A 24,950-nucleotide genomic window follows, 5' to 3' on the forward strand; every position below is an offset into this window, starting at 1 on the left:
AAAAAATAATAATAATAAAATAGTATAAAAAGAGATAAAACAATTTTGTTATTCAAAAGGGACCACAGAGGTGATGTGACCGAGTTCCGTCTCAAACCGGCCAGAATCTGTTGTGAAAGTTGAGGCATGTGGTGGGGGTGAGCTGGACCGTCTCAGGTATGATGAGTTGGCCGAAGAAATTAATTCAACATAATTCCTTGCCCCTCCAAAACTGATCCATAGCGTGTATCGAATCGGCATGCTTTTGACAATACGTGCATATGCACGATATAATCAATATATATATATATATATATTCGATCCTCCAAGTCTTCTCTGCTGGATTTGCTGTTTATGTCTATGAAAAGTGGACAGACTTGGATATACAAATTGCTCTCTTATTTGTAGGGCTTGCACATTTTGTGTGCAATGCCTACTTTTTAAAGTTAGCTACATAATGTTCTACACTCGATTAAGACATAGCCCATGTGGGCCATCCAGATGTTCGTTGTTGCTGTGTAGCATTTCTCCAATTTAATGGCATATTCTTTGGAGAAAGAAAACGCAAGGGGAAAGAGCTTTAAATTAGCCTTGTTGAGATGGTGCTCGGCATGGTGTTTAAGGTGCCAATAAAGGATTCGAAAACTATTTTATCGAATGGCAGAGGGAGAGTGAGTTGTTGAGGGTAGAGAATCAAAGTTTTGAAATCCGTTCTGTAAACCATTCCAGTCGAGGTACTGAACAGAATATTTCGATATTGATAAATTTCGTTGTACCGTTTTGGGATGAATTATATATTATATATGAATATTTATATGTATATATAAACTAACAACTAATAAAATAAATAAATATATATATATATATATATATGTAAGTGTGTATCATGTATATGTGTATATATATAGAAGAATTGAAGATTTATAAAATGAATATATATTGAAAAAAATCACAAACTTAAGTTAAGACACAAAAATAAAGAAAAAAAATAAAGAGTTGGTAAATTATTAAAAATAATAATACTTTAAAAATAGAGAATGAGGGGACATTTAAAATTATAAAAAAATTTAAATTATATAAATATATTTTATATTTTAGAATGAATTAAATACCATTTGAATTTAAAATTTATAAAAATGTCATATAAATATAAAAAAATTACAAAAATTATCCGAAACGGAATGGAGATCAAAACACTTAATTCATGCTAAAATGACCAAAATTTGACCGGAATGGCCGAAACGGGACCGGAATTTGAAACAAACGAAATGGGGTGATATAGTTTACTGGACACTATACCGGAATAGCAAATTCCGGCCGGAACGGAACGAAATTCAAAACATTGTTGGGAACTTGAGCTGGCCGGCTAGACCTATCAGGCAAGAAATGATGGTCACGTCCTGGTAACAATGGGGGAGAGAGAAGGGTGGTCGGGGCAATTGGAAAATCGCAAAATTTTCAAGGACAAATTCCAAATCTGAGGTACAGAAAAGAGTGACCAATATATCATGTGATCATGCCCTCTCATTGCATTATCAGAGAGAGGTCGCCAGCGAGTAACGTGAGGACTTTTCCCTAGTGACGGACAAAATGAATGTCCCGTGCTTGTGAATGATGAAGACTCCGGTCGACTGGACACAAATATAATAAATTCAAGGTTGTTTTTGGGCCCATCACAATGTCGTGGTTGTCCAATGCTTCGCCTGTTGTTAGACAAGACCCAATTCATAAGTTCTACTACAGTGCTACTAACCACTCTTGTTTATCATGTTTTATCATCCCATGATAGATATGATATTAAATTATTAAAATAAAATTTTTTTAAGTTTTACTTGTCATCTAATTATTTAATGCCAAATGTTGAGAAGATAATGATTAAAATGATTATAAATATAATTTTTATGAAGATATTCAGGACAACGATAACCATTCCCAAATCCTTTTTTTTTATAACCATTCCCAAATCTTACAGCCGCCAAGGATAACCACCATTTGAATAAAAAAGGGTCAGTTAAATTTCTGTACACGGACTAAGAGTAAGCGAATCATTTAAAGATTACATAACAAAGGAAAAAAAAAATACCTATCCTAGCCAAAAACAAAACAAAAAGAACCTGAACAAATACTTAACAGATAGCGAGATGACTTGACAGTGGTTATCTTCTTCAGCACTCCATCCGTACAATTATGTGCTACATCATCATCATCACCATCCTCATCGTCATCACATCTGCTTCTCTTTAGGCATCCGCTGTCCCCTATAATACAACTTCTTTCATTAAGTATATATAATACCACATATAAAAGGTGTAGAAGAGAGAAAAATGGGATGTTAATGCAAAGGAAAATAATTAGAAGTGTCCAAAGAATGTCGAGCAAAATGCAGGGGTAGATACAGAACAAGGCTTATACCCACCTAAAAGCCCCTAATCAGTTTTGCTACCATTAGTGGTTGAAAACATGATATGTATTAACCTTTTCCTCTATTTTTTCTTTTCTTTTCTTTTCTTTTCTTTTCATGCATACTCTGCCATACATGTCTATCATTCACAAAACAGAGTGGGTCAATTTGTTTAGCAAGGGATATTAATAATTATGAGTATCGAATCCTTCAGCAATGAGATGCCAACCAGTTGTAATTAAACAATCATTGGCTTCCAATTCCAAAACATGATTAATAGTAAAATCTGATCCAGGTGAAAATATATACCTGAAACTTTCAAACTAGATTAACATCAAGGGCGGCAAGATCAAGTTGCATCTCATGGTCCTGGGCTGTGTCCATTGGAGAAGCTTTAAACAGAGCAGAGGGAGTATAGTTAATCTGGTAATTTACCAGCGTTGGCCCAAAAATGTTGAACCTTCTAGCACTACTGAAAGCAACTTCTGCGTCGGAAGAATGCTTATACACTACTCTAGCACGGCTTGTATCGCGATCAACTTCTGTTTCAGATTCTTTCAAAGGCCCAAAACGCCTAAACATCTTATTCAGGTTTGTTTCTGTTGGGACAGAGTTCACCTCAGAGAAGTTCATCACAATTTCGGCAGGTGAGTTCTCATCCACGTAGCCAGCAGGTTTGTCAGCTGCCACAGCATTATTGCCATCTGAATATCGCTTCCTTGAATATGGCCTACGGCTCACTTGAGGGGGGTCTTGTACAACAGCGACAATTTGATACTCTCTTTTTTTGTTTCTACGTGGAGGTTGCTCTTCCGAACCATTTTGGACGACCCTATCTGTCCAGTAAGTGTCACTCATATCCTCAAATTCATATGTTTCAGGTGAACCAACTACAGAATGGGATGATTTTTTTCTTTTACCACCAACTACTTTGTCCATGGCCAATAACTCTCTCCTGGAATGATGGCCAACTACTACTGAATTTCTAAAATCGGAGAAGAAGCTGACAATCATATCTGACAAATCATATCCATTCAGCGGATCTTGTGCTGCCATCTGAAGTTGCGATAACAATTCATCTAGTGATGAGTAATCTGTTGAAACACTCATCCTTCCTCTCTGGGTGTCCTCAGAATCCTGGAAGGAAGCATCAGCTTCATCCCCAGCAGGTACGTCATGGCCGCCATCTAGCTTCTGGAGCCTCTCACTGTTATACTTCAGGATAGAAGGAGACGCAGTCATTTGGCTTGCAACTCTCCGGATACAGTCGCCAATTTTAAATGATGGCTTGCTGGAAACTTTAGCGAAGGCAATAGTTTTCCTCCCATCTTGTGGCCCATGGTCATCATGGTAATCAACAGTCTTTCTTTTCTTGCCAGACGATGGGGAAACCAAACCACCACTAGTCTTCCCATCTAGCAAATCATCACCATCTGGAGAATCCATCGCACCACCCATTAACTCTAATAAACTTCTTTCTTTCTTTCTGTAAAATACATCATCTTTAAAATCTTGTTTATGTTTATTAGAAGAGCTGTTCTGGTTTTTCGATATCTCCTGTTCAAAGGAAGTCAACTCGTCATCAACATGCTCAAACACTTTACATGAATGATGCATTCTGTCACCAGAAACTAAAGTATCCGGGTCACTCTCTCCACAAAATTGGAATTCAGGCAAACTACGATAACCTTTTAAACGACAGAAAGCCAGCAACTGAGCCTTAGCTATCACAACTTCCAACCGATCGCTACCACCAGAAGGGTACTGTGCCAAGGCTTTCAAATATTTGATTAATTTATCTGGTTCAAAGGAAATAGCACTGGCAAATCTGTCCACTGTGTCTCTTGTGATTGATTCTTGCCGAATTCCAGTGTTCTCAACCATCTGGGATTTGATTCTATCAAAGGCATCTTTAGGTATGCAGGAGCAGGCAAGCCCAAGCTCCACTCGTCTTGAGACTTCTTCCAGAGCACAATCAACAGCATTCTGCAATGCTTCTGAATTGCTCTGCTTCTCAATGTGGGAGAAATGTGTTCGAAAGGCCTTCAACTGAGATGCTTCATTCCAAGCAAACGTTCGATCCCCAAAATATGCCACCAAAAAACAGTCCTTTCTATGATGTTTCATTGCCTTCTCAGATGAATCTGCAGGATCAAATATCTGCCCAGGCCACCATGGATGGCTCCTCACTTTCCCCCATACTAAATCTGATACAGAGAACTCGCCTTCATTTTCTGATGGCAGCTGATAACTAGCTTGATGCACTTCACCTATGCTTCCAGCATTTAGAGCTTCCTGTTCAAGGAATTTCTCTTCATCAGCTTTTGACTGTTCAGTCTCAGTGATGTCTTCTTCAACCTCCATTCCCTGATCTTCTTTCAAACCAACCTGTTCAGCTTTCATCTCTTGTTCTTCAACTTCAAACTGAAGCCCACAATTTGAATCAATCTGAGCAAAATCATCATTTACATCCAATCCATCATCAGCCAATCCACCACCAAACTCATCGCCCTCAACAACCAATCCTCTTTCTGAATGTTCCACATTTTCAAGTAAGGCATCTTCTCCTACAACTTGGCTCTCCACACCTACAGAACCCACAAGTACAGAAGAATCACCTACCCCATTTTCGTTTCTAGAAGTAGTTGCTTTCTCATCAAAAGCACTAACTTCCTCTGAATTCCCATCCTCAATTGCATCAACCATATCATCCATCAATTGCCTACCTCCATCTGCACTCACCTCAACCCCTTTTTTCTTCAAACCAGCTTCCCTGGCAACCATGACAACTTCCTGCACCTGAGCAACTTGTGTTTCTCCACATGTGGAACCCAGAACCGACAAAGAACCACCATCTACAGTTCCAACCTCTGTATTCTGAGCCGCCCCATCTAAAACTGTGACATACCGTGGTGTCATGTCATAAGTTCCACTATCACTAGCAACTATTTCTCTAACTCTCTCCCCCATGACCGCTCCTCCCTCTATTTTCTCCTCTCTCACCAGTACCTCTGACTCCACCACGACAGCTTGAGTCTGTTCCCCCCGTGACTCCACAATCCCCAAAGAACCCTCAACTCCAGCCTCGGTTCCACATTTTGATGCATCAACACTTGAACCCCCAATTCCCCGCAAACCCGCTTCACTAAGTGCAGCGCCTCCACCCAAGGAATTAACATCTTCCTCCAAAGAATTACCATCTCCCACCGGACCAATCTCATTCTCGACTGCCCCACTCCGCCCCGCCTCCCCGTGGGTACAAACGCCATCAACATACACATCAGAACCCAAAACTTCCACCATAACGTCATCCCCATTACAAGCCCCACCATCCTCTACTCTCTGAACGCCCTCCGAGAGAGGCCCCTCAACTTGGGTTTCACCAGCTACATGCTCACTAACTACCACAGTAGCAGGCTCAGTTACACTCCCCACATAAACATCCTTGTCTTTTTCCTCATCCATAGAAACAATGTCTGGATATATTGCAAAACCATCAAAAACAACTTATAAAACGAGAAAACTTAAAAAGAAATTGCAAAAACTGATGAACCCTAAAGAACAGAACCCAACCGAACAAATCTAATTATACGATCGAGAAAGGAAATAGAAAAGAAGGGAATAGGATAGTGATGGCTTAAGATTGTTTGGTTACCTTGTTAGATCTTCTGGAAAAGAAAGCTGTGAGGCTTTGGGTTTAGACTTTAGAGAGAGGAGCTACAGAGAGAGGAAGTGGGCAAAGGTAGCCTTTCCGATGATAGGGAGAGAGAGAGAGAGAGAGATCCAACTCTAATAAGGCCGAGTAAAATGCTCAGTGTCGTAGCATAATTGGTACTCCAGGGCCCTAATCACATCTTCTGTGCAAACATCTTTAAAGATTTTTAGAACGTCACGGTTCTTTTAACTCAAAATAATCTCTCTGTTTTTTTTTAATCCAAACTTTTTTTTAATGTCAAAAGAATTTAAAAAGTATATTTCATAAAAAGTATGTTATCTCGATTTTTCTGATTAAAAAAGTCAAAATAAATTTCTGAAAATTTAAAATAATAAGCTTCTTATGAAAGTTTTATTGTTAAATATATTTTCTATTGACCCTATGCTTTTCTCCCAACCAGATATATTATATATATATATAGGAGCTGCTACTCTGCACCCCACTTTGACATTTTCCTATATATATAAAGTTTAATTAATCAAAATATATTCTTAATGGGTCTTATAGTACTTTCACAATGTCTAATAAAAAATAATCTATAAAAAGTTTCATCTCAATTTCTTTTTTTTGGGTAAAAAATTCTTACAGTCAAATGTACCCCGTGTTGGGAGCTCGGAATTCTTGTCCGTCCAGCATGCGTGATAGTTTAGCCGTCAACCGGAACCAATGTGTTTGGTGTTAGTGTAGGAGAAAATAAAGATGAAAACTGAATTTTGAAATATCAAAAAGAGTTTTATAGTTACTGTATAGCAAAATTATTTATAATCCTGAACCAGGAAGGGTTGCCCATGCGAGTCTCTTCTCGAATGGATGCAATGCTATCGTGTTTTCCTTGAGAGACCGCCCAGAGCACATTTTCAAACTCTGCCAGTCAGATCGTCACAAAATGAAGGGAGGATTTATTTTGCATCGTTTATGGGGGAAACCACCGCAGCGCAGATGACGAGAGACCAATTGCCATATTCTCTCTATATTTCACGACTATCCCGAAGCCTTTAATTTAAGCAAGCAAGTATCGTCTCTACCACTCCCCAGAATCCCATACGATCCTTTCCATATCAGCATAAAAATTAATGACTTGTGGTACAAAAGATAGAGACAAGAAGGAATCGATCACACCAAAAAGGCCATTAAAAGGCAATCCGCTATTCCCAGAGAAATTTACTTGCTACGCATCAAATTTGAGAGAGAGAGAGAGAGAGAGAGGACCTCCAAATGCCGCATTTTTTTTTGGGGATATGCAGAAAACTTCATCAATCACCAATCATCCAAAACCAAATATAAGTGTGGGCCCTCTTACCAAATCTCCACATATTCCAGCAGCCAACATTGTCGGGCAACTATTACTTAGATAGAGCAAATTTACAGGGCTCATCAGACTATCAAATCCTGTTCAGGTGACGAGACCAATCCTAAAAAGGTCTCCTCTCCAATTCGTGACAATAACCAAAACAAACGCCCCACATATATAGTATTTTGGCTAAAAATAATTGATAAAACCACATAAATTAAGTTATTGGTGCTGAAACCATATAATTTAACCCATCGAACAATCCACAAAGACGGTTAACAAAAAGCTAGAACTTCCTACCCGTTTCCTTGCACAAAATGAACAACCATATGTCATCCATGTACCTGCAATGTCCCAGAAAACTTGGATTATTGCAATCCAACTAAAAACTAAGTCCCATACCCCCTCAAACTTTTGGTGGGGGGGGGGGGGGGAATCACTTTTGGTTTCTACTTAGAAAAAAAGAAGGAAATGATGTTATCGCAGAAATTCACTGTTTCTAAACAAAGCCTTACATAAAAATGGAATATTGTCATTTTTATGAGATATGAAGTCTATAAAAATGATGCCATTGAGATATAATTGAGAGCTTATATGCTTACATCTACCATAATTGCACAAAATAGACATGTTTGGGTTTCTGCCAGATCAGCTCAGATTACACAAGCATATTAAGAAACTAGTCTCTAGAAGTGGATAATACGAGAGTATGCTCCAAAAAAACCACTTTCTCTAAACATAACCAATCTTGGTTGACAAGTCATATATGGCGCAACAGTCTGATATTTCTATTAACAAACAATCACATATAGGCTTGAGTTTTGCAATCCAAGCACATCCAAAACGTATTACATTAAGAGTATAGAAATAATTTAGTTAGTCATATTCATGAGTGTGTAAAACTATGTAATGAGAAATCTGAGTAAATAAGTTATAATTTATAAATGTGGCTGTTAGTCACATCATTATCTGCCATTCAACTAAAGCCACCAATGGTCTTCTAAACTATTAAATGAAAAATAGATAAAGCTCAAAGACAAAGAATCCAAGATATTTTGTTTTTGAACGGTGGAATCCAAGATAAATAACTAACAATTCCTAATTCGAAATCAAGTGTTCATAACCCAATATTTTGTTTTTAATAAGTAATAAAGATTCTAATGAAGAGTGCAAAAGGCTTAGCCCAAGTACACAGGAGGGTCCATTACCCAATATTACTCCTGCCTTGGCAGGAGTCTGGTGGGGAAGATCTGGATATGGTCCTAACCTTCAGCATCAGCAAACTGAATAGAAGACAAACATGCAAGCTATCAATTGTGAATCATAGTAAATTTGCCAGATTAAGAAGATGAGAAGGGCTAGGAAATCTATTTATGGATAGACTAAATGCCCATAAACAATCAGCATGATGTAATCAAGAACACTAAATAAATGAACCCTCTATATACATTATTCATTAAGAAATTATATCAAAACGAACAAAAAAGAAAATTCAAGTTTTTGGCAAACAGAGTCCTAAAAAAATCACCTTCTTTCTAGATGTATATGGCCACATTGGAATGTAAACTAATGCAGCTTCTCTCATCATGCTTAGCAAATTCACAACCATGAATATGGAAAATAAAAGCAAAGAAAGTTTGATGTGAAACTGAGATTATTTGTCTTTAAAAGAAACAGAATCTGAGCAGAAAATATGCAATCATACATTCCAGAACATATAATAAATCCTATAGTTCCAATGCACAATCCAGAAGTATTATCCTCCCATTTTCCAAAGAAATATCACATATATAAGTTGGGAAGGGGGCACAAATCTACACAGAGAGAGAGAGAGAGAGAGAGAGAGAGAGAGAGAGAGAGAGAGAGAGAGAGAGAGAGAGTTTACTTGGGAGTTCATGTAGTTCAATGACCCCTGATGAGCAAACTGACATTTTTTTATCACCGACAATACAGAAACAGAACACAGTAAGATAATATTTAAAAACTTAATTTACAAGATCTCATAAGGCAATGAACTATTCATAATCTCATCCTTAACTACAAGTCTGCACCTGTGGGTTTTGAGGGGCCAGAGCACCAACCGCATCCCTTTTACCAGATGCATCTCCACTCCTAGCAGATCCTTTGGAATCACCCTAATCGAACTCATACCAACAATGTAATTCCTAATATTACTGGAAAGATACTAAGGAAAAACTATAGACCTGTTTGGTCATGAGTTCAAGAAAAAAAAAAATTATTTAAAAAAAAAAAAAACCTTTTTTTGATCATGTGATAAACAAAACTTACAAATATGATGTCTTCACTTGTTTTATTTTTCCAAAAATGATAAAAAAATGTTTTAGAAAACATCATGCTAATGTTCTGCAAAAGCAGGTTATTCAAATATAACTCTCTGAAAACCCTTTGGTGGCACCATTTTTTACAGTTGTCTTTTTATTTCTTTTGAGGATTTAAAACATAAGACTGCTTAGAATAACAGGAACCAAACAGTCTCTAGATACTCAAAGTTAGCTAAACTAAGTGAATTTATATTAGGGGAAGACAGTGGGTTTGCTTACCTCTAACTGTCACAGCAGGATCATCCCAACGAAATCAATCAGACAAAAAAGAGAAAGAAACTGTTAGAGAAAATGAACAGGGAATGCGTCCTACATAAAAAATAATATAAAATATATACTATTCTAATTCTCCAGTCGCTGCATAGAAAAACGTATGGAAACAACAGAAAACAACATTTTAGGCTTTAGATATTTAATCAGCAGGACACAAAACAGATAATGCCCCCAGGCCAATGAGCCCAATGGAAATAAAGCATCTCCAATGATTTGTGTGCCCGACTGTCTATAAATGAAATGAGTGTCAAACCTATCATTAAAAGTTTATCCTACCAACATTTCCTCACCAAACAAGTAAACATTTTGAAATCAACCTTTAAAATAAACATGCTTATAAAGCATAAACTGTGATACCCAACACTGAGTAATGAGTATGGTGGAGATCCTGCATTACTTGAGAATGAGAAGTTCTTGCTCTTTGTAATGATTCAAATGGAGCTTTAACTATATCATTTGCTAGTTATTTTGGAGTGTGGATCCAGATGTGACTTGAGCCTTCTCTTAGAATGTGCGTTATAAATGCTATTAGAACCCATCCCAACAAAAAATGTAGAACTTAAGCCATATCACATAAGATGAAATGATCCAATGACGATATTGAGAATAGTAGGGGGTGATTGCGATACCCCATTCTGAGTGTAAGTGTAAGTGGCGTGTGTGATCCCATATTGTTAGAAATGAAAAAGTTCTTTCTGTTTATAACGATCCCAATAGAGCTCTGATTGTATATTGACTAGTCTTTTTGGATTATTGACCCATATATGGCTTGAAACTTTCCGGGCATTATATAGACTAAAGAAAAAATAATTAATAAAATGTGAAAAGCTAATTACCTCTCTGTACCTAGCTAGGTACACCTTAAGTGGCTCGATATAGTCTTCAAACCCCAACGTCGCCATTGCCCACAACAAATCATCGCCATTAATGGTCTTCCTCTTCTCCTTCTGGCACTTATCGCTCGCCCTAAACAACAAACCACAAAACATTAATTCCATTTCGCAAGTCTAAAATTCAACTTCCCCACAATATACGAATCGTGTTCCACAATAACAAAACCAAACCTCCCAAAATCAAAAGTCATGTTTCATAAAACAAAACCTCACTTTCTAAAAACAAGAATCACAAGTCATAAAACAAACCCTTACTACACACAAACACGAATGACAATCAATTTCAGAAACTCATACTAAAACAAAACCGTATAAGCAAAATTGGTAGAGGACGGACTCGCTGGTGATGAAGCTGATGAATTCGGAGACGCATTCCTGCATGGTGTCCTTGGCATCCTTGGCGATCTTGCCGTTGGCCGGCAACGCCTTCTTCATGATCCTGCTGATGTTGGCGATCGGCAAATATCGGTCCTGCTCGCGCACCCCCGCCGAGCGCGGGCTCTGATCGCCGCCGCTCTCGTGGCTCCCACCCGCTGGACTCGCCGGAGCCTCCGCCATATCCGCCCCAGAAAACCCTAAATCACTGCATTCACACGGTCACACACGCACACACTTACCAACCAATCCAATGAAGACGGTATTACGCGCGCATATGGAACCTATATATGTACTGAGAGAGGAGAAAAAGAATAGTGGAAATTGGAACCCTAGGTCCGCCATGGAAAACAACTTCTAGAAGCAGAGTTACCTGTTAAGAGATGAAGAGAAGGAGGCAGAGACGTCGCGGTTTTGTTAGTTTTGTATTTGGCGCGCGTTGGGGAGAGAGAGAGGATTGGTGGAATTGTTTTTTGATGGAGAGAGTGATCGGACGCTGGAGAAGAATGAGAGAGAGAAAGAGAGAGAGGAAAGAGAGGAAGAGAGTTGGATCAGAGAGCGCGAGCCTTTTGGCCTTGAGCTTATCACCACCGTTGGTTGCAGTTTCCCATTTACATTTTCGTTTCCTTAGTTATAGGGCCTACTATGTCTACTTCTCCCCCCTCAGTCTTCTTCTGTCTACTTTGCATAAAAATGGGAGACACGTGCTTCTCTATTTTCTCACTTACTCTTTCTATGTCCTCTTACCGAGAGCTTGTCTGTATTATTTGCTTATCTCGTTATATTATTATAGTTTTTTTAAATTTTTATATCAAATATAATAAATAATTTATTTTTTTTAATTTTAAAATTATAATAATATTATAATAATATTTTATTTAACTTTTAATTTTTATCTAAAACTATCTCATCTCATCACTAAATCCAAACAAATCCTTAAATAAATTTTAATTTTAAATGCAATTTTCAAACTCGAAAACTGATAATAGAATCAGGGCGTGTGAAATTCTAAATTAAGAGCAATATTATATATAGCATTTATCTCTTACCTTCGCTTAAGAGAAAGATGTTTTAAAAAATGTTTTAGTCTTAAAAAGTTTTTATAAAAATAAATTTATAAATTAATATAATTTTGATGTCATGCATCAAATTATAAAAATATTTTTATTATAAAATAGAATTAATATATCAATTATGTTAATTTATAAATTTATTTTTATAAAATTCTTTTGTAAGTATAATTCTTCACTATCGGCTTTTATCACCCTTGAACTCTTCACTTATTTTTCCAAAGAAAAATTATAATTTCCAATTATGGATTTTGATTCTTTAATGATTATTCTGATCCCAGATTAAGAGCGTGTTCACGGACCTTTACGACGGATAGAACCAGTCCACAAACTACGGATTAAATCCTCTCCATTTGCAGCAATACAAATAACAAAATGTTTTTCTTTTTAACTTTTAACATTAGAAATTTAGGCCATGTTTGTATTAAAAAAGCATTTCAATTTATTTCATTTAATTATTATAATTTTTTTCAAATTATTAAATAAAATATAATAAAAAAATAATTTTTTTAATTTTTAAAAAAATAATATTATTAAAAATAATATTTTATACAACTTTTTAACTCATTTTAATATATATATATATTTACTAATTATTCGTACAGAAGCAAAATAATGGTACTGGTGAACCTGATCATCTTGCTGGAATTGGCTGCCCTGCCCCTGCTAAAATTATTAATAGAAAAATGCTACACATCATCCCACACCACACACTTTATATATTAAAATATTATTTTTTATTTTTTTTATTTTTTATTTTATTTTATTCTTATTAAACTAATTAAATTATTCTATTTATTATCTACACACTACATATTTATTATAAAAAAAATGAAAAAAAAATTAAAATAAGTGTGGTGTGTGAAGTGTGAGGATGACAAGAAGATTTTTCCTTATTAATAGGACTGTAAATGCTACGTACATTGAGACCTCTCTTAGGGCTACGCTAGCTTCATTCAGAAGCCTATCATTTTTCTAGAGCTACGTGCAGTTTTAATTTTTCCCTCCACAGCGTGCCATACATTTTTAAGAGGTCCACGACCCAGCAAAAACTCAAGGACCAAAACGGAAAGATTTTGCCATATGTTATCGCTAAGATTCAAGTTTGCCTCCATCTAGATTTGGGCCAGAGCTGAAACGAGCTCAAGACCTTTTACAGACCTGTAATTTATTTTATTTTATTGGTAAGTAGACTTGAGATTTATATACTAAAAAGGCAATCAAGTCATTGGTTCCTTCAGAAAAGATGGCACAGTTTGCGCTTGAGATGACGAGATTGTAAACAAAATGGCTCCACATTTCACACAGCATCACCTATCGGGAACCCTTCCAGATTTGCTTTCTCCATGATCCCTTTCTGTTCCTCAACATGAAGAAGATGAAGAAAGAATTGTCATTTTCATCCTGCCTCTCAATGTTTCATAAATTTAAGAAGCTGATAACACAGGCATATTGGGCTTGATGACATTGCATAGTTTCACTCCCCACAGGAGGTTTCTAATCTTTCTATCTACTTGTGTCCATGTATATGCAATATTGTTGCACATGAATACATTTTTAGATGAGAACTGTTATAGACACAAAGAGATTACACAAAGTAAACCTATAAATTGATGTGGTTTCATGAAATCCGTTATATCTACTTTATAATAAAAGTAACTTTACAATCTGACATACTACATCAAACCACATTAGTTTTTGAGCTTATTTTTGTATAATCTTTTTGTGGCTAAAGTATTTTCCTTTTTGGGTAATGGTAATGATAGACTTACTACCCTCTTACCATCCCTTTATTACTCTTAGTGTATTTGAAATTTTTATTTTTTTAATATTTTCTTTTAAGTATTTTTTTAACATCCTTAATCATTAAAAAAAATATACAACTTCACTAATAGTTACTTCTTTTACCATTAAGTAAAAACAAAAATTTAAAAAAAAAATAGTAAAGGAGTAGTAAGAGGGTAGTAAGCCTATCATTTTCCTTTTGAGTAATGTTACCCATGATCATTTTATTCATCATCCAATGATGTGACAATAAATGATTGGAAAATTATTTTATGTTTCACTTACCTACTTTGATGTCATATCAAAGGTTGCAATGCTAAAATTATGATGGATAGCATTTTTATATTTTTATGGATGGTGCAAGTAATAAAAGAACGTTACACTCACCTGGATTACTCTTGTGATCATCCCAGGACCCTCCTGCTTTTAATTCAAAATAACATACTCGTGAAAAGTCATAAACTCACAGCAGCTCAAAGCCATAAATCTATTTTAAAACTCTCAAGGCCGTGCGCACCTCAAACTGCTTCTGTTCCCACGATATCTCTTCCCAAGTTTTTGAATTAAGTGACTTCCAAGAACTTGGAACTTGAATTGTCTCCACATGTTCCAAAAGTCTCAAGCTACCTGCAATGCAACTGTCTATCAATGGTACAGTTGTATGGTAAAATAACTGCAACTACATAAAATCCCTCAAAAAAAAAAAAAAGTTTTCTGGTCAAAGTTAATCCTGAAATTTGTAATGGACCAAATTGTCGAGATCCTCATTCTTGGATGATAAGAATCAAGCATTTGGATTACTTATAAAAAAAAAAAGAGTCAAGCATTCAGATTTCCTGTGAGATTGGAACCAGTTCTGGTAGTGAAATAAGTACCCAAGGCCTGAAATTTACCGGTGCTAGAAACAAAGAGATTATGCTGTGTGCTAATTCAAGCAGGTGATTCCCATAACACACCCCCCCACCCCACAAAAAAAAAAAAAAAGTAATAGAAAGAACAAAGATTTACTTGTGATGAACGCCTCCTCCCAAATTTCATGTTTTGACCATGAAGGGGCAACTTCCCGAAATGAGATTCCCTTGCTCAAGCATACTCTGTCAAAATTGTAGAATAACAAATCCAAACAAATTGAATCCTACAAGCAAATATGCGCACTTTCTTTTTTTATTTAGTAACATGTGAATGTTAGGTGATTCATAACAGAAAGTGAACACGGACAAGTTAGAGTACTGAGCCTAGGCTAGTATTGACCAAGTGCCCTGTCTTTTATTGCAAAATACTAGCTCATATGGTCACTGGCACGAGAAATAATTCCATTATTAGGCAAATTAGTTGCATCTTCGCGGTTATAGTTCTATATGAATAGTGTGATAGAACACCTCACAGGTTAGAGCAACTGATTATTAAATTCACCGTTGAAATGATAACTTCCCAGCCTTCAACATGATCTATGGACATTAGAGAAAGCTTCAAAGAACTTCTCCTGTTGAAGAGATGGAAACATTGACCGTGGGCAAATTTTCGCGGACATAAACTCTGAATGAGAAATGAACAAACTTTGTGGCAATAGTGTTAACATCTCCACATGTAGTCAGAAAAATGCAAATAATTAAATAAAATAAAAACTCAAAAGTTTGCAATAGAAAAAATACTTACTCCATCACTATTTGGCGAATAATTCCTGGAAGGACACCATCCTGAATAGGAGCTGTCTGTACTTCGAAAGCACATGTATTATTCTGATCATGCAAGCAAGTCCCCTTGGCTTCATCGTTATCCTGTAAAGATCCCCACGTAGAAATAGAATATTCTAATTTTTAAACAAACACGAAATTGAGGGGGGAATTTACATGCGTGTGGTGCATTAGGACCAGTTCTTCTAGTTCTTTATTGCATTCGAAATTTACCCTATACACCCTTGTGGTCTCAATATGGAACAGTGGCGAGCCAAAAGAAAAAACGAACTTCTCCAACCACACAACAATCTCATGATAAGATTCACGTTCGACTTAAGTCTATTCAAGTCTAATTGGCAGTAAAATGTTCACATGTGGACCAGCGACGGCAAAATGCTACTTGGTGAAAAATTTCCTAATAAAATCTAACCCAAGCACAAATGAGCTAAGCCAACAAAGGATGAATATTTCTAAGCCCTCAGCCGCTCACCTTGCGACAGACAACAAAAAAGTTTGTCACACAACCTTCGAGTATGTGATCACCATCATTCGACAACAGAAGCTCGGTCACTGAAGGAGGCCTCAACTTCTCCAGGGGCTTCCTAAGTCTGTACAGCAAACCAATTCTCCAAATGACTGTTCTCAAATAGGCAACAGAGTAAGAACAAGTGTAAAACAGAAACTACCTATCACAACTCTCACTTTTTTCCTTTTTATCTCAATTTTTTCGGCAGCCAAAGAGACAGATTGGAAACACGATACCGACCTCACCCAATCTGAATACTTGGCATTCGCGACATCCCTCCCCTGACCAACCACAGCCAGGCGTGCGCCATTTCCTCGAACATCGAAGGCACGAGGCACATAACACCCAACAGAAACATACACATCAAGAGCTTCGCGCATCAATTCTTCATCCACATACTCGAATCCATTAAATCTCCCCGAGCTCCCACAAACAAGCACCGTAACGGACAGTTCCTCCCCACCCCTCCTCTCATTCATTGCAATAGGCAACGCTTCGTTCATCGAGTCGTCCACAAGCGCCCGAACAGCCGATTCCCACATCGGCGAAGTCACTGGCAAAGAAAGTCGATGATTGTTCGATTGGAATAAAAGTTTCGGAGCAGAATTCGATAGAATTCGGATCGAGTCGGCAAGTCGATTAACGTGCCTTTCCCAGAACAAGAGGCAGGAAGCAGTGTGGTGGGTACGAGTGGTCGTATAAGCGCCTGAAAATAAAAGTACCTTTTACGTAAGCAAACGAAATCGCTTAAGCGGTGGGAATGCGTAGGAGTACCTGGATGAGACTCGAGGAAGGTTGTGATTGGAGCGGCAGCGTCGGAGGAGTGGAGCACCGTACCGTTTCTGAAGAGAAACCTCGAACTGGACATTGCTCTGCGGAGAGCGGACCCAGTCGCACTGAACTTAGAGAGTAAGTTTGGTAAGTAAGATGATTATTATCTAGAAAAAAGCTTGGTGCAGTCCCTAAATGTAATTGGTGTGCAAATGGCTGCTGCTGGTGCGGATAAATGAAGCACATCGTTTTGGTCCTTTGAAGCAAACCACGTGAGTCTTTTGAAGCGCATCGTTTTGGCCCTTCGATATCTGTACCGTCGTTTCAAATGGTTTGGATAAATTCGAAACTTCCTTTCTTCTCTCCCACACGGAAGCGTCTGCATTTCTCCCTGAGAACCCTAACTTCCCCCTCTCAGTATCTACCTTCTCGAATGAGAGGAATTATTCTCTGCTGTCAACACCATTTCTCTTTCCCCCCTTCAATCTCTCCCTTCACCGATTGTATTTTGTAATTCCCCCCTTCAGTCTCTTCCTTCACCGATTGTATTTTCTATTATCTGCATCTCTGGAGGTGTTCTCGGCTGCTGGGAAAATTTTCTTCCCTCCAAACGAAAATAGCTTCGTCTTCCTCCTGTTATCTTCCCCAACTCTATTCGAAGAGCAAAACCCTAACCCTAACCGTAGATCTAAGCGTAACCCTAACCCTAACTGTAGATCTAAGCGTAACCGTAATCGTAACCGTTGATCTAACCCTAACCCTAACCGTAGATCTAACCCTTCATCCCGAAATATTTCAGTCGCCTCTGTCCAGGTTATTTAATATTTCTGTATTATCGTAGTTAGATATTTCTACAATATCTGTATTTTTGTATGAATCTATTTTCTGTATTTCTGAGATTACCATTTCACAGTCCGTAATGTATTGTTGCATACGTGTATTTTATTGAATCTGTTTGTATGAATATGTTTTCTGTATTTCTGAGATTACCATTTCACAGTCCGTAATGTATTGTTGTATTTCTGTATTTTATTGAAGCTGTTTTTGTATTTCTGAGATTAACATTTCACAGTCCATAATGTATTGTTGTATTTCTGTATTTTATTGAATCTATTTTCTGTATTTCTGAGATTACCATTTCACAGTCCGTAATGTATTGTTGTATTTCTGTACTATATTGAATCTGTTTTTATGAATCTATTTTCTGTATTTCTGAGATTAACAACTCACAATCCGTAATGTATTGTAGTATTTCTAAGTTATATTGAAGTTGTTTGTATGAATCTGTTTTCTGTATTTCTGAGATTAACAACTCACAGTCCGTAATGTATTGTAGTATTTCTAAGTTATATTGAAGCTGTTTGTATGAATCTGTTTTCTATATTTCTGAGATTACCATTTCACAGCTTTTTTATGAATCTGTTAGGTGTTGTATTGATATTTAATTTGTTACAAATGAATCTTTAATTTGTAAACCTTGGAAATTATATTCCTCAGCCTGTTTATGCTTTCAATTGAAACTAGTTTCCCTGCAACATGATTATTATGCTGTAAATTTATATGTTTATCATGTAAAGTTCCATCCTTACATGATATCATCAATTCAGTCGCATGATTTCTGTGAAATGGTTTTTTAGATTTTATTTTTTTTACAAGCTATAGTTTTCATTTATAGTTTTTTGAGAGTTTAATTTTTTACAAGCTATAGTCTTCATCTATAGCTTTTACAACCGAGATGTTGACCACAATCTTTGAGGAATTTTCAAAATCATGTAAACTCAGAAAATGCTAGGTTGTGCATTGTAGTCATATGCAATTGGACATATATGTGTGCCTTTCCATTTTGACTATATGTGTATCTTTTGATATGTGTGCATTTCCTCTTGATGACCAATCTATGTTAGAATGTCGTCGTCGTCATTGTCTTCTGAATATTCTAGCAAACGTAATTTGGGTCAACCATTGTGCTTATGTGAGCAAGAAGCTATATTGCGATACTCAACTACCACAAGAAATCCAAGAAGACCCGTCTTTGGGTGTCCAAATTACAACACAAAGGTAAGTTATTGATTTATAATGTAACCTGATTATAATGTAACATTGGATTAATAATCTACATTGATCTTACATAAATCTAACAGTTTTTATATATGTCTAAAATAATCAGGGATTACCACACTGTAACTATTTCAAGTGGGCAAATAGTGATCAATGCGAATAGTGTGATCTACGAGCAAGGAAAAATGATCTTGAAAGAAGGGAGAAAGAGCTTGAGAAGAGAGTCAGTGATATTAAGAAGTTGGAGATTGAGCTTCGTATGAGAGTAGCCGAGGTTGAGAAGAGAGAGATGGAGCAAAATAGTAGAGATGAGGCATTTTTAAAAAAGGAGTTGGTGCTTTTTGATCAAGAAGCACGACTAAGACGTTCACGCATATTGCTCCGTCTTTATTGGGCTTTTGTAGTTGCTGTCTTTTGTTACTTAGTGATTTGGTAATTGTGTATTTAAGGATCCGAGAGTTAAGGCTTTTGTAATGTAATAGTTGGACTCATTTTACACAATCTGTTTTAGGTTGTTTATTACCTTTTCCAGGCTTTTGTAATGTAAATGTTGGACTCATTTAGTGATTCTGTTTTAGGTATGTTTATTACCTTTTTCAGTCTGAATGTAATGTAAATGTAGATACATTAGTTAAGGCCATTCATTTGTAATAGTTGGACGTGGGTTTGGTAAGCTTTGTAGTATGTAATATATCGTTTAGGTGTTCTGTTTAACAAAAATGGAATTTACCTTTTTCACCTGAGTGTTATTTGGATTTATTCTTTATCTCCATTAAAGAGTCATGGATGGAATTACTTTCACACCTGATTGAAATCTTAACCTGTTTTGAGTGTGAACTTAGACTAACAACCAGGTCTAATCTGGAAATCATGTACAACCAGATCTAAATGGAATTTTTTAGCACCTGTAATTAACGAGAGTTCCATATCCAGCCCGATTGCTCCTTATTGTAACCAACCATCATACGTGCATTTGCCCAGTCTTTCTCACATAACCTCCCCTCAAAATCTATGCACATTTTACACAAAAGTCTTCAGTCACATAGTTGAGATTTATAATTAAACATGACTTAACTGTCACTTGTGATTTAGCTGGAGGCATGCCATAGTAACCTGTTCCATTATATACTATTTGATAATAAAAAGACTACACCAAAGGGCAAAAAACACCCAGGATCCTTTCTTGTCCTCCATAACCTGTTATGGACATCCATAACCTGTTCTCCATCATATATTCCATATAAATAATAACCAAGCTAACCGGATCCTTTCGAGCCACATACATCCACAAAATGAAGTTTGTATTAAAGTATTTTCTATCTTCTCATGCCCTGGGAAATATACAAATATTCTTTAACTCCATCCCGGACCCAAAATTCTATGAAAAACACTAAATAGTTCCAGGAATGTACATGATTTACAAAAAACTGTTGGAGATACATTTTTCGAATTTACATCCCATAACAAATATGCGACCAACCATTATCCTCACCATCCGACCTTTTTGTACCGATTGTGATCCATCACCACCCAGGAAGATCCGGTTGTGTGCCATCCAACCCAAAAATAAACTGTTTCCACAAATCAGCGACAATTAATGTGTAACTTGTTTAAAATTACAAAAATAAATAGAATTCTGTAAAGTTCAGAAATTTTACACTTTCTTGGCTACCAACGAATGATTCTCGGTGCTGGATTCCACCGCTCTTGTAAATTGAGCTGTCTAGGATAGGCTGTTATGAGATAAGAAATTCCATCACAATACAAATATGCGATCAGCCATTAAACTTTATCACACATGATAATCTATTTATCATACCTCTACTTCACCAGGATTGGTGATATCTACCTTTGATGGCCCAAAAAAATTAATTTCAATGCGCTCGACTGTTGTATCTCCTTCATCAAAGAGATTCCTCCTCGTGCCCATGGCTCCTTTATGTCCTTCATCTCGCTTCAAAATATTGTTCAAATAGTTGTGTGAACTCAATGGAAATAAGTGAAAAACTACATCTAAGTATACAAACATAAAATAATTTATAATTCACACAAATTACAAATTATGAAATCCACCTCTTTCCGTTTTCCCCCTTGTTGTGGTTTCTTCTGTTTGGCTTTAACCTTGCGAGTTTCCGTCTCCATTCTGGAGGCTCTCCTCAGGGATGGAGGTCTTCCTTTCCCCCTGACAATCTTTGGACTCTTAACTTGTGAACTACCACCTGCAGTACTATCCAATGTCGACAAACCAGGTTCCGGTCCTATTTTAGGCAAACAGATGTTAAATAGGATATAATATAAGTAGGAAAATTTTAATTGCCTACTTGTACTTATAAAGAACAATTTAAAGTAATTATCGTCACCTAATTACCTGTTTGCATCATAGATGAGGAGGTTTGGCTCTGACGATATAATTCAGTCATCTCATATATCTTCTTCTTTGCATCTTCAAATTGCTCACTAGAATCCACCGCATAATCTATCATCCCATAACACATATCTAAAAGAACTAAATATATATTACCAATTGGCCTCTGATCCCCTGCGTCGTAGCTACTTTGAATTAACGTGTATCTCCACTTTATGTCATTTCTCCATCTGTCTAAAATGTACCGGTCTAGCAATTCTTTTATACTGTTACATTTGAACACTGCCAAAATATGCCTACACAATATCCCCCTCATCTGAAATAATCCACATGAACACTTCGCAGAGTAGTCATTCACATTAAAATCCACATAATATGTAATTTGTTTTGAATACTCATGAATTCGGATCTCATCTTCTACCAAATAACTCTTTATTACACCATCCGATCTTAGTATAGAAGGGTCCAAGTCAAGCACACCAATGACTTGTTGTTGTACTTCCTTAAATTTTGATTTAGTGTACAACAATTGAAATTTCTTTTCAATTGGGGATATAGAAACGCAGGGAATGGTGCCACTAAATGACTGGAATTCAGCCTGAATCTCATTCTCAATTTTTTTCTTCAGCGCACTGTCAAACTGGTCGACAAACTCCTTCAAGTTTGTTTTCGAATGGACATAACCATCAAAAAACGCATTCATACTCTCACTGCGCTGTGTTGTACTCATACCCGCCCAAAAATGCTCTTTTAGAAAAACAGGTACCCAATGCTCGCGTTCCGCATATAAACTTTCCAACCAACCATTCTCTTGTAACTCATATGTACTAATAAACTCGGCCCATACCTTTTCAAACTCTTCAATGGTTTGTGTGTCGTACACACATTTCATGAGCTGAGTTTTCAGCCCACTCTTGTAGGCTGCATATGACCCAAGCTTCTCAGGGACTTTCTTGAGTATATGCCATAGGCAAAATCTATGTCGAGTTTCTGGAAAGACAATAGCAATTACATTTTTCATTGCTCTGTCTTGATCAGTAATAATAGCCTTTGGAGTTATACCATCCATACACTGCAACCAGGTTTGGAATAGCCATGTAAACGTCTCCGTGTCCTCACTAGAAATCAACCCAGCCCCCAAAAGAATCGATTGCCCATGGTGGTTTACACCAACGAATGGTGCAAAGGGCATCCCATACCTATTAGTCAGATATGTGGTGTCGAATGTGACCACGTCACCAAAATACTGATATGCTACCCGACTACGTGGATCTGCCCAGAAAATATTCTTTAACCTCCCCTCATCGTCTAAATCCATCAACGCAAAAAACCTGTTATTCTTATACTACATCCTCAAAAAATAATCTCGAAGTGCTCCAGCACCACCTGCACCAAGTCGAAGATGACGGGCTTTGGTGATGTAATTGCGACAATCCTTTTCCAAAAATGACAGGTTCTCGAAGCCACCTGCGCCAACAACAAGAAATCCGTAACTCTTATTCAGCCGGATGCCAGCTAAGTCTTTTGTGTCTATGACTCTTTTCACGGTGTCACTCACTTCTCGGTTACATCGGAAAAATCAGAATTTCTGTGGGCTGGTATGATGATTATGTGTATTATGGACTGTTGTCACCCGCATCTTTCCCTCGACTCTTAAGGCATTAATCCTTACCTTACAGTCAGTCTTTCCCGTCGGACGTGGGTTGGCAACATTGGAACTCTTAATCCGCGCCTTTCCTCGCCGTGCACAACCAAGAGTGACATATCTGACACACTGATCCTCCAACCTCTCACTCCTCTGTGTCATCACCCCAAACTTGCACTGTTTTGCATAATGCTTATAATATGTCAACAAATCTTCAAAAGAATTGAATTCCATCCCGGACTTTGGCTCCTGAATGATATCCTCAACACTCGATGATGGCACTGCTTGTGGTGTATCGGGAATGCCATCGTCAGTTTCCCGTAGATCTGGACTATCCAGGATAATTTCTTCATCAACTTGTGCGGAAGAACATTGCACTTCAGTTCCCAGACAATCGGGACTATCTTCTTGACCGGTTCTTGCGCTTGGTTCGGAGCTCGTAGTGATAGATGGGCAACTAGGTGGCATCCCATAGGGAAATGGGTAACCAACGTTTTGCTTAAGACAAAAAAATGAAACAAATTAATAACTTAAAAATAATAAACTTATAACTAAAATAAAAGTAAAGAACAAAGTTGAACTAGCACCTGAATGTTGCTTGGATCTTTGTTGCCATCTGGATATGGCACGAAAGCTGGTGACCATGCAGGCAGTGGTCCAAAGTAACCGTGCATGTAATTTGGAACGTTTAGTAAACCAGTTTGAGGGATGTCCTAACATAATAATAAAAAAACAAATTATAATTACGGTCACAATCATTTAGTTGAAATAGTTTTTTAATTATGACATAACATACCGAGTTTTGTGGATTTGAGCTACATGGAGTTAAGGGAGATGCGTGTTCTTCCCCTTTTCCCATGCCTTGTACAAGTTGTAACTATTTTTATGTCCACATGTTATGTATGCATTTGGGAATCGCATAGTAAAAAATAAAAAAAAAATTGGTATCAATTTGTTTTGTAGGAATGGCATGATAAATAAATAAAGAAAAAGAATATTCTACCATGTTTATAATATCATTTAAATAGTCTACACTATACATACATGACATATCTTAGTAATTACAACCACAAATTATTTGTAATTATATAGTGAATTAATATTACATGACATATCTTACTAATTATAGTAAGAAATTGTGTTTATATTATGAATTACCAAATAAAACTAATTATAGTTGTTCAATTGTATTTATATTTTGGAGCGGTTATTTTACCCAATCCAGGTGATTTAACATTTGATCTATAAACTATTACAAAAACATATACACAAATAAATTCAGCATGCATATTTGTTAGATAACTGCATGCATATATATATATATAGCGGCCATGCCTGCACGTGTGCCATTTATAAACTTCAATTTATTAAGTTCTTACATGATGGGATCACTCCTATAAAACACATCCACGCACAGATGCAACTATCAATAATAAAACAAAACAGTCCAAATGCACCACTCAAAACAAGAACCAATATGGAGTGTCACTGATCTTTTTCCAAATTAACTCCAACAACAAAGCTCATTACCCATCACAAACAGGTTGTAACTCCATAAAATTCAGCACAAAGAATACAGATTTGGACCAGATATTATCAAAATCCCATTAAAATTTATGCCTTTCTTCCTCAACAAAAAATAGCTTCACTCAGACCGATCCTAACTACAGCTACTTGGCTACATTGAATATAAATTGCATTGATAAATTCAGTCCTCATAACCCTAACATAGAATATTTTTTTTGATAAGTACCCTAACATAGAATATAAATTGAAGTATACATT

General features: G+C 36.8%; 4 protein-coding genes across 8 annotated transcripts; all 4 read right to left on the reverse strand.

Moving 5' to 3' along the window:
* Positions 1-1,887: 1,887 nt before the first annotated feature.
* LOC122301331 lies at positions 1,888-6,310 on the reverse strand. 2 transcript variants are annotated; one of them, XM_043112608.1, is made up of 3 exons: positions 6,036-6,309; positions 2,690-5,856; positions 1,888-2,237 (listed from the first exon to the last, which is right to left on the reverse strand). In XM_043112608.1, exon 2 carries the CDS (start codon positions 5,843-5,845, stop codon positions 2,699-2,701), a length of 3,147 nt encoding a protein of 1,048 aa, XP_042968542.1. In that variant the 5' UTR covers positions 5,846-5,856; positions 6,036-6,309; the 3' UTR covers positions 1,888-2,237; positions 2,690-2,698. The 2 variants fall into 2 exon arrangements, with proteins under 2 accessions (XP_042968542.1, XP_042968543.1); XM_043112609.1 differs by having other exon boundaries at positions 2,690-6,310.
* Positions 6,311-7,407: 1,097 nt separating this feature from the next.
* On the reverse strand, positions 7,408-11,909 carry LOC122301334 (nuclear transcription factor Y subunit B-1-like). The gene is made up of 8 exons (XM_043112612.1): positions 11,643-11,909; positions 11,232-11,477; positions 10,838-10,967; positions 9,948-9,953; positions 9,438-9,521; positions 9,272-9,310; positions 8,595-8,669; positions 7,408-7,730 (listed from the first exon to the last, which is right to left on the reverse strand). The coding sequence occupies exons 2-7, from the start codon at positions 11,450-11,452 to the stop codon at positions 8,649-8,651; spliced, it is 501 nt and encodes a 166-aa protein (XP_042968546.1). The 5' UTR covers positions 11,453-11,477; positions 11,643-11,909; the 3' UTR covers positions 7,408-7,730; positions 8,595-8,648.
* Positions 11,910-13,395: 1,486 nt separating this feature from the next.
* Positions 13,396-17,288, reverse strand: LOC122301332. 4 transcript variants are annotated; one of them, XM_043112610.1, is made up of 8 exons: positions 17,101-17,285; positions 16,567-17,032; positions 16,291-16,408; positions 15,781-15,902; positions 15,133-15,218; positions 14,642-14,751; positions 14,512-14,547; positions 13,396-13,696 (listed from the first exon to the last, which is right to left on the reverse strand). In XM_043112610.1, exons 1-8 carry the CDS (start codon positions 17,192-17,194, stop codon positions 13,640-13,642), a joined length of 1,089 nt encoding a protein of 362 aa, XP_042968544.1. In that variant the 5' UTR covers positions 17,195-17,285; the 3' UTR covers positions 13,396-13,639. The 4 variants fall into 4 exon arrangements, 2 of the variants coding, with proteins under 2 accessions (XP_042968544.1, XP_042968545.1); XM_043112611.1 differs by having other exon boundaries at positions 14,512-14,544; positions 17,101-17,284; XR_006240169.1 differs by lacking the exons at positions 13,396-13,696; positions 14,512-14,547 and adding an exon at positions 15,538-15,680 and having other exon boundaries at positions 14,696-14,751; positions 17,101-17,288.
* A 3,680-nt stretch (positions 17,289-20,968) lies between these two features.
* Positions 20,969-24,024, reverse strand: LOC122301918 (protein FAR1-RELATED SEQUENCE 5-like). Its single transcript, XM_043113268.1, has 6 exons — positions 23,962-24,024; positions 23,753-23,878; positions 23,193-23,663; positions 21,524-22,592; positions 21,229-21,413; positions 20,969-21,109 (listed from the first exon to the last, which is right to left on the reverse strand). Exons 1-6 carry the CDS (start codon positions 24,022-24,024, stop codon positions 20,969-20,971), a joined length of 2,055 nt encoding a protein of 684 aa, XP_042969202.1.
* Positions 24,025-24,950: the final 926 nt, after the last annotated feature.

This window comes from Carya illinoinensis, chromosome 2 (assembly GCF_018687715.1).
Source record: "Carya illinoinensis cultivar Pawnee chromosome 2, C.illinoinensisPawnee_v1, whole genome shotgun sequence".
Classification (NCBI taxonomy): Eukaryota; Viridiplantae; Streptophyta; class Magnoliopsida; order Fagales; family Juglandaceae; genus Carya; species Carya illinoinensis.

Coding starts and splice junctions, on each gene's coding strand:
- LOC122301331 (XM_043112609.1), bottom strand. CDS start 5,845: ATGGATGAGGAAAAAGACAAGGATGTTTATGTGGGGAGTGTAACTGAG.
- LOC122301334 (XM_043112612.1), bottom strand. CDS start 11,452: ATGGCGGAGGCTCCGGCGAGTCCAGCGGGTGGGAGCCACGAGAGCGGC. Junction 10,968..11,231: donor ATCAGCTTCATCACCAGCGA/GTCCGTCCTCTA, acceptor TTTGTTGTTTAG/GGCGAGCGATAAGTGCCAGA. Junction 9,311..9,437: donor TGGCCCCTCAAAACCCACAG/GTGCAGACTTGT, acceptor AAAAAATGTCAG/TTTGCTCATCAGGGGTCATT.
- LOC122301332 (XM_043112610.1), bottom strand. CDS start 17,194: ATGTCCAGTTCGAGGTTTCTCTTCAGAAACGGTACGGTGCTCCACTCC. Junction 14,548..14,641: donor GGGAACAGAAGCAGTTTGAG/GTGCGCACGGCC, acceptor TTGAATTAAAAG/CAGGAGGGTCCTGGGATGAT. Junction 13,697..14,511: donor TGATCACAAGAGTAATCCAG/GTGAGTGTAACG, acceptor GTTGAGGAACAG/AAAGGGATCATGGAGAAAGC.
- LOC122301918 (XM_043113268.1), bottom strand. CDS start 24,024: ATGGGAAAAGGGGAAGAACACGCATCTCCCTTAACTCCATGTAGCTCA. Junction 23,664..23,752: donor AAGATCCAAGCAACATTCAG/GTGCTAGTTCAA, acceptor TTTTGTCTTAAG/CAAAACGTTGGTTACCCATT. Junction 21,110..21,228: donor AAGGGGGAAAACGGAAAGAG/GTGGATTTCATA, acceptor AATATTTTGAAG/CGAGATGAAGGACATAAAGG.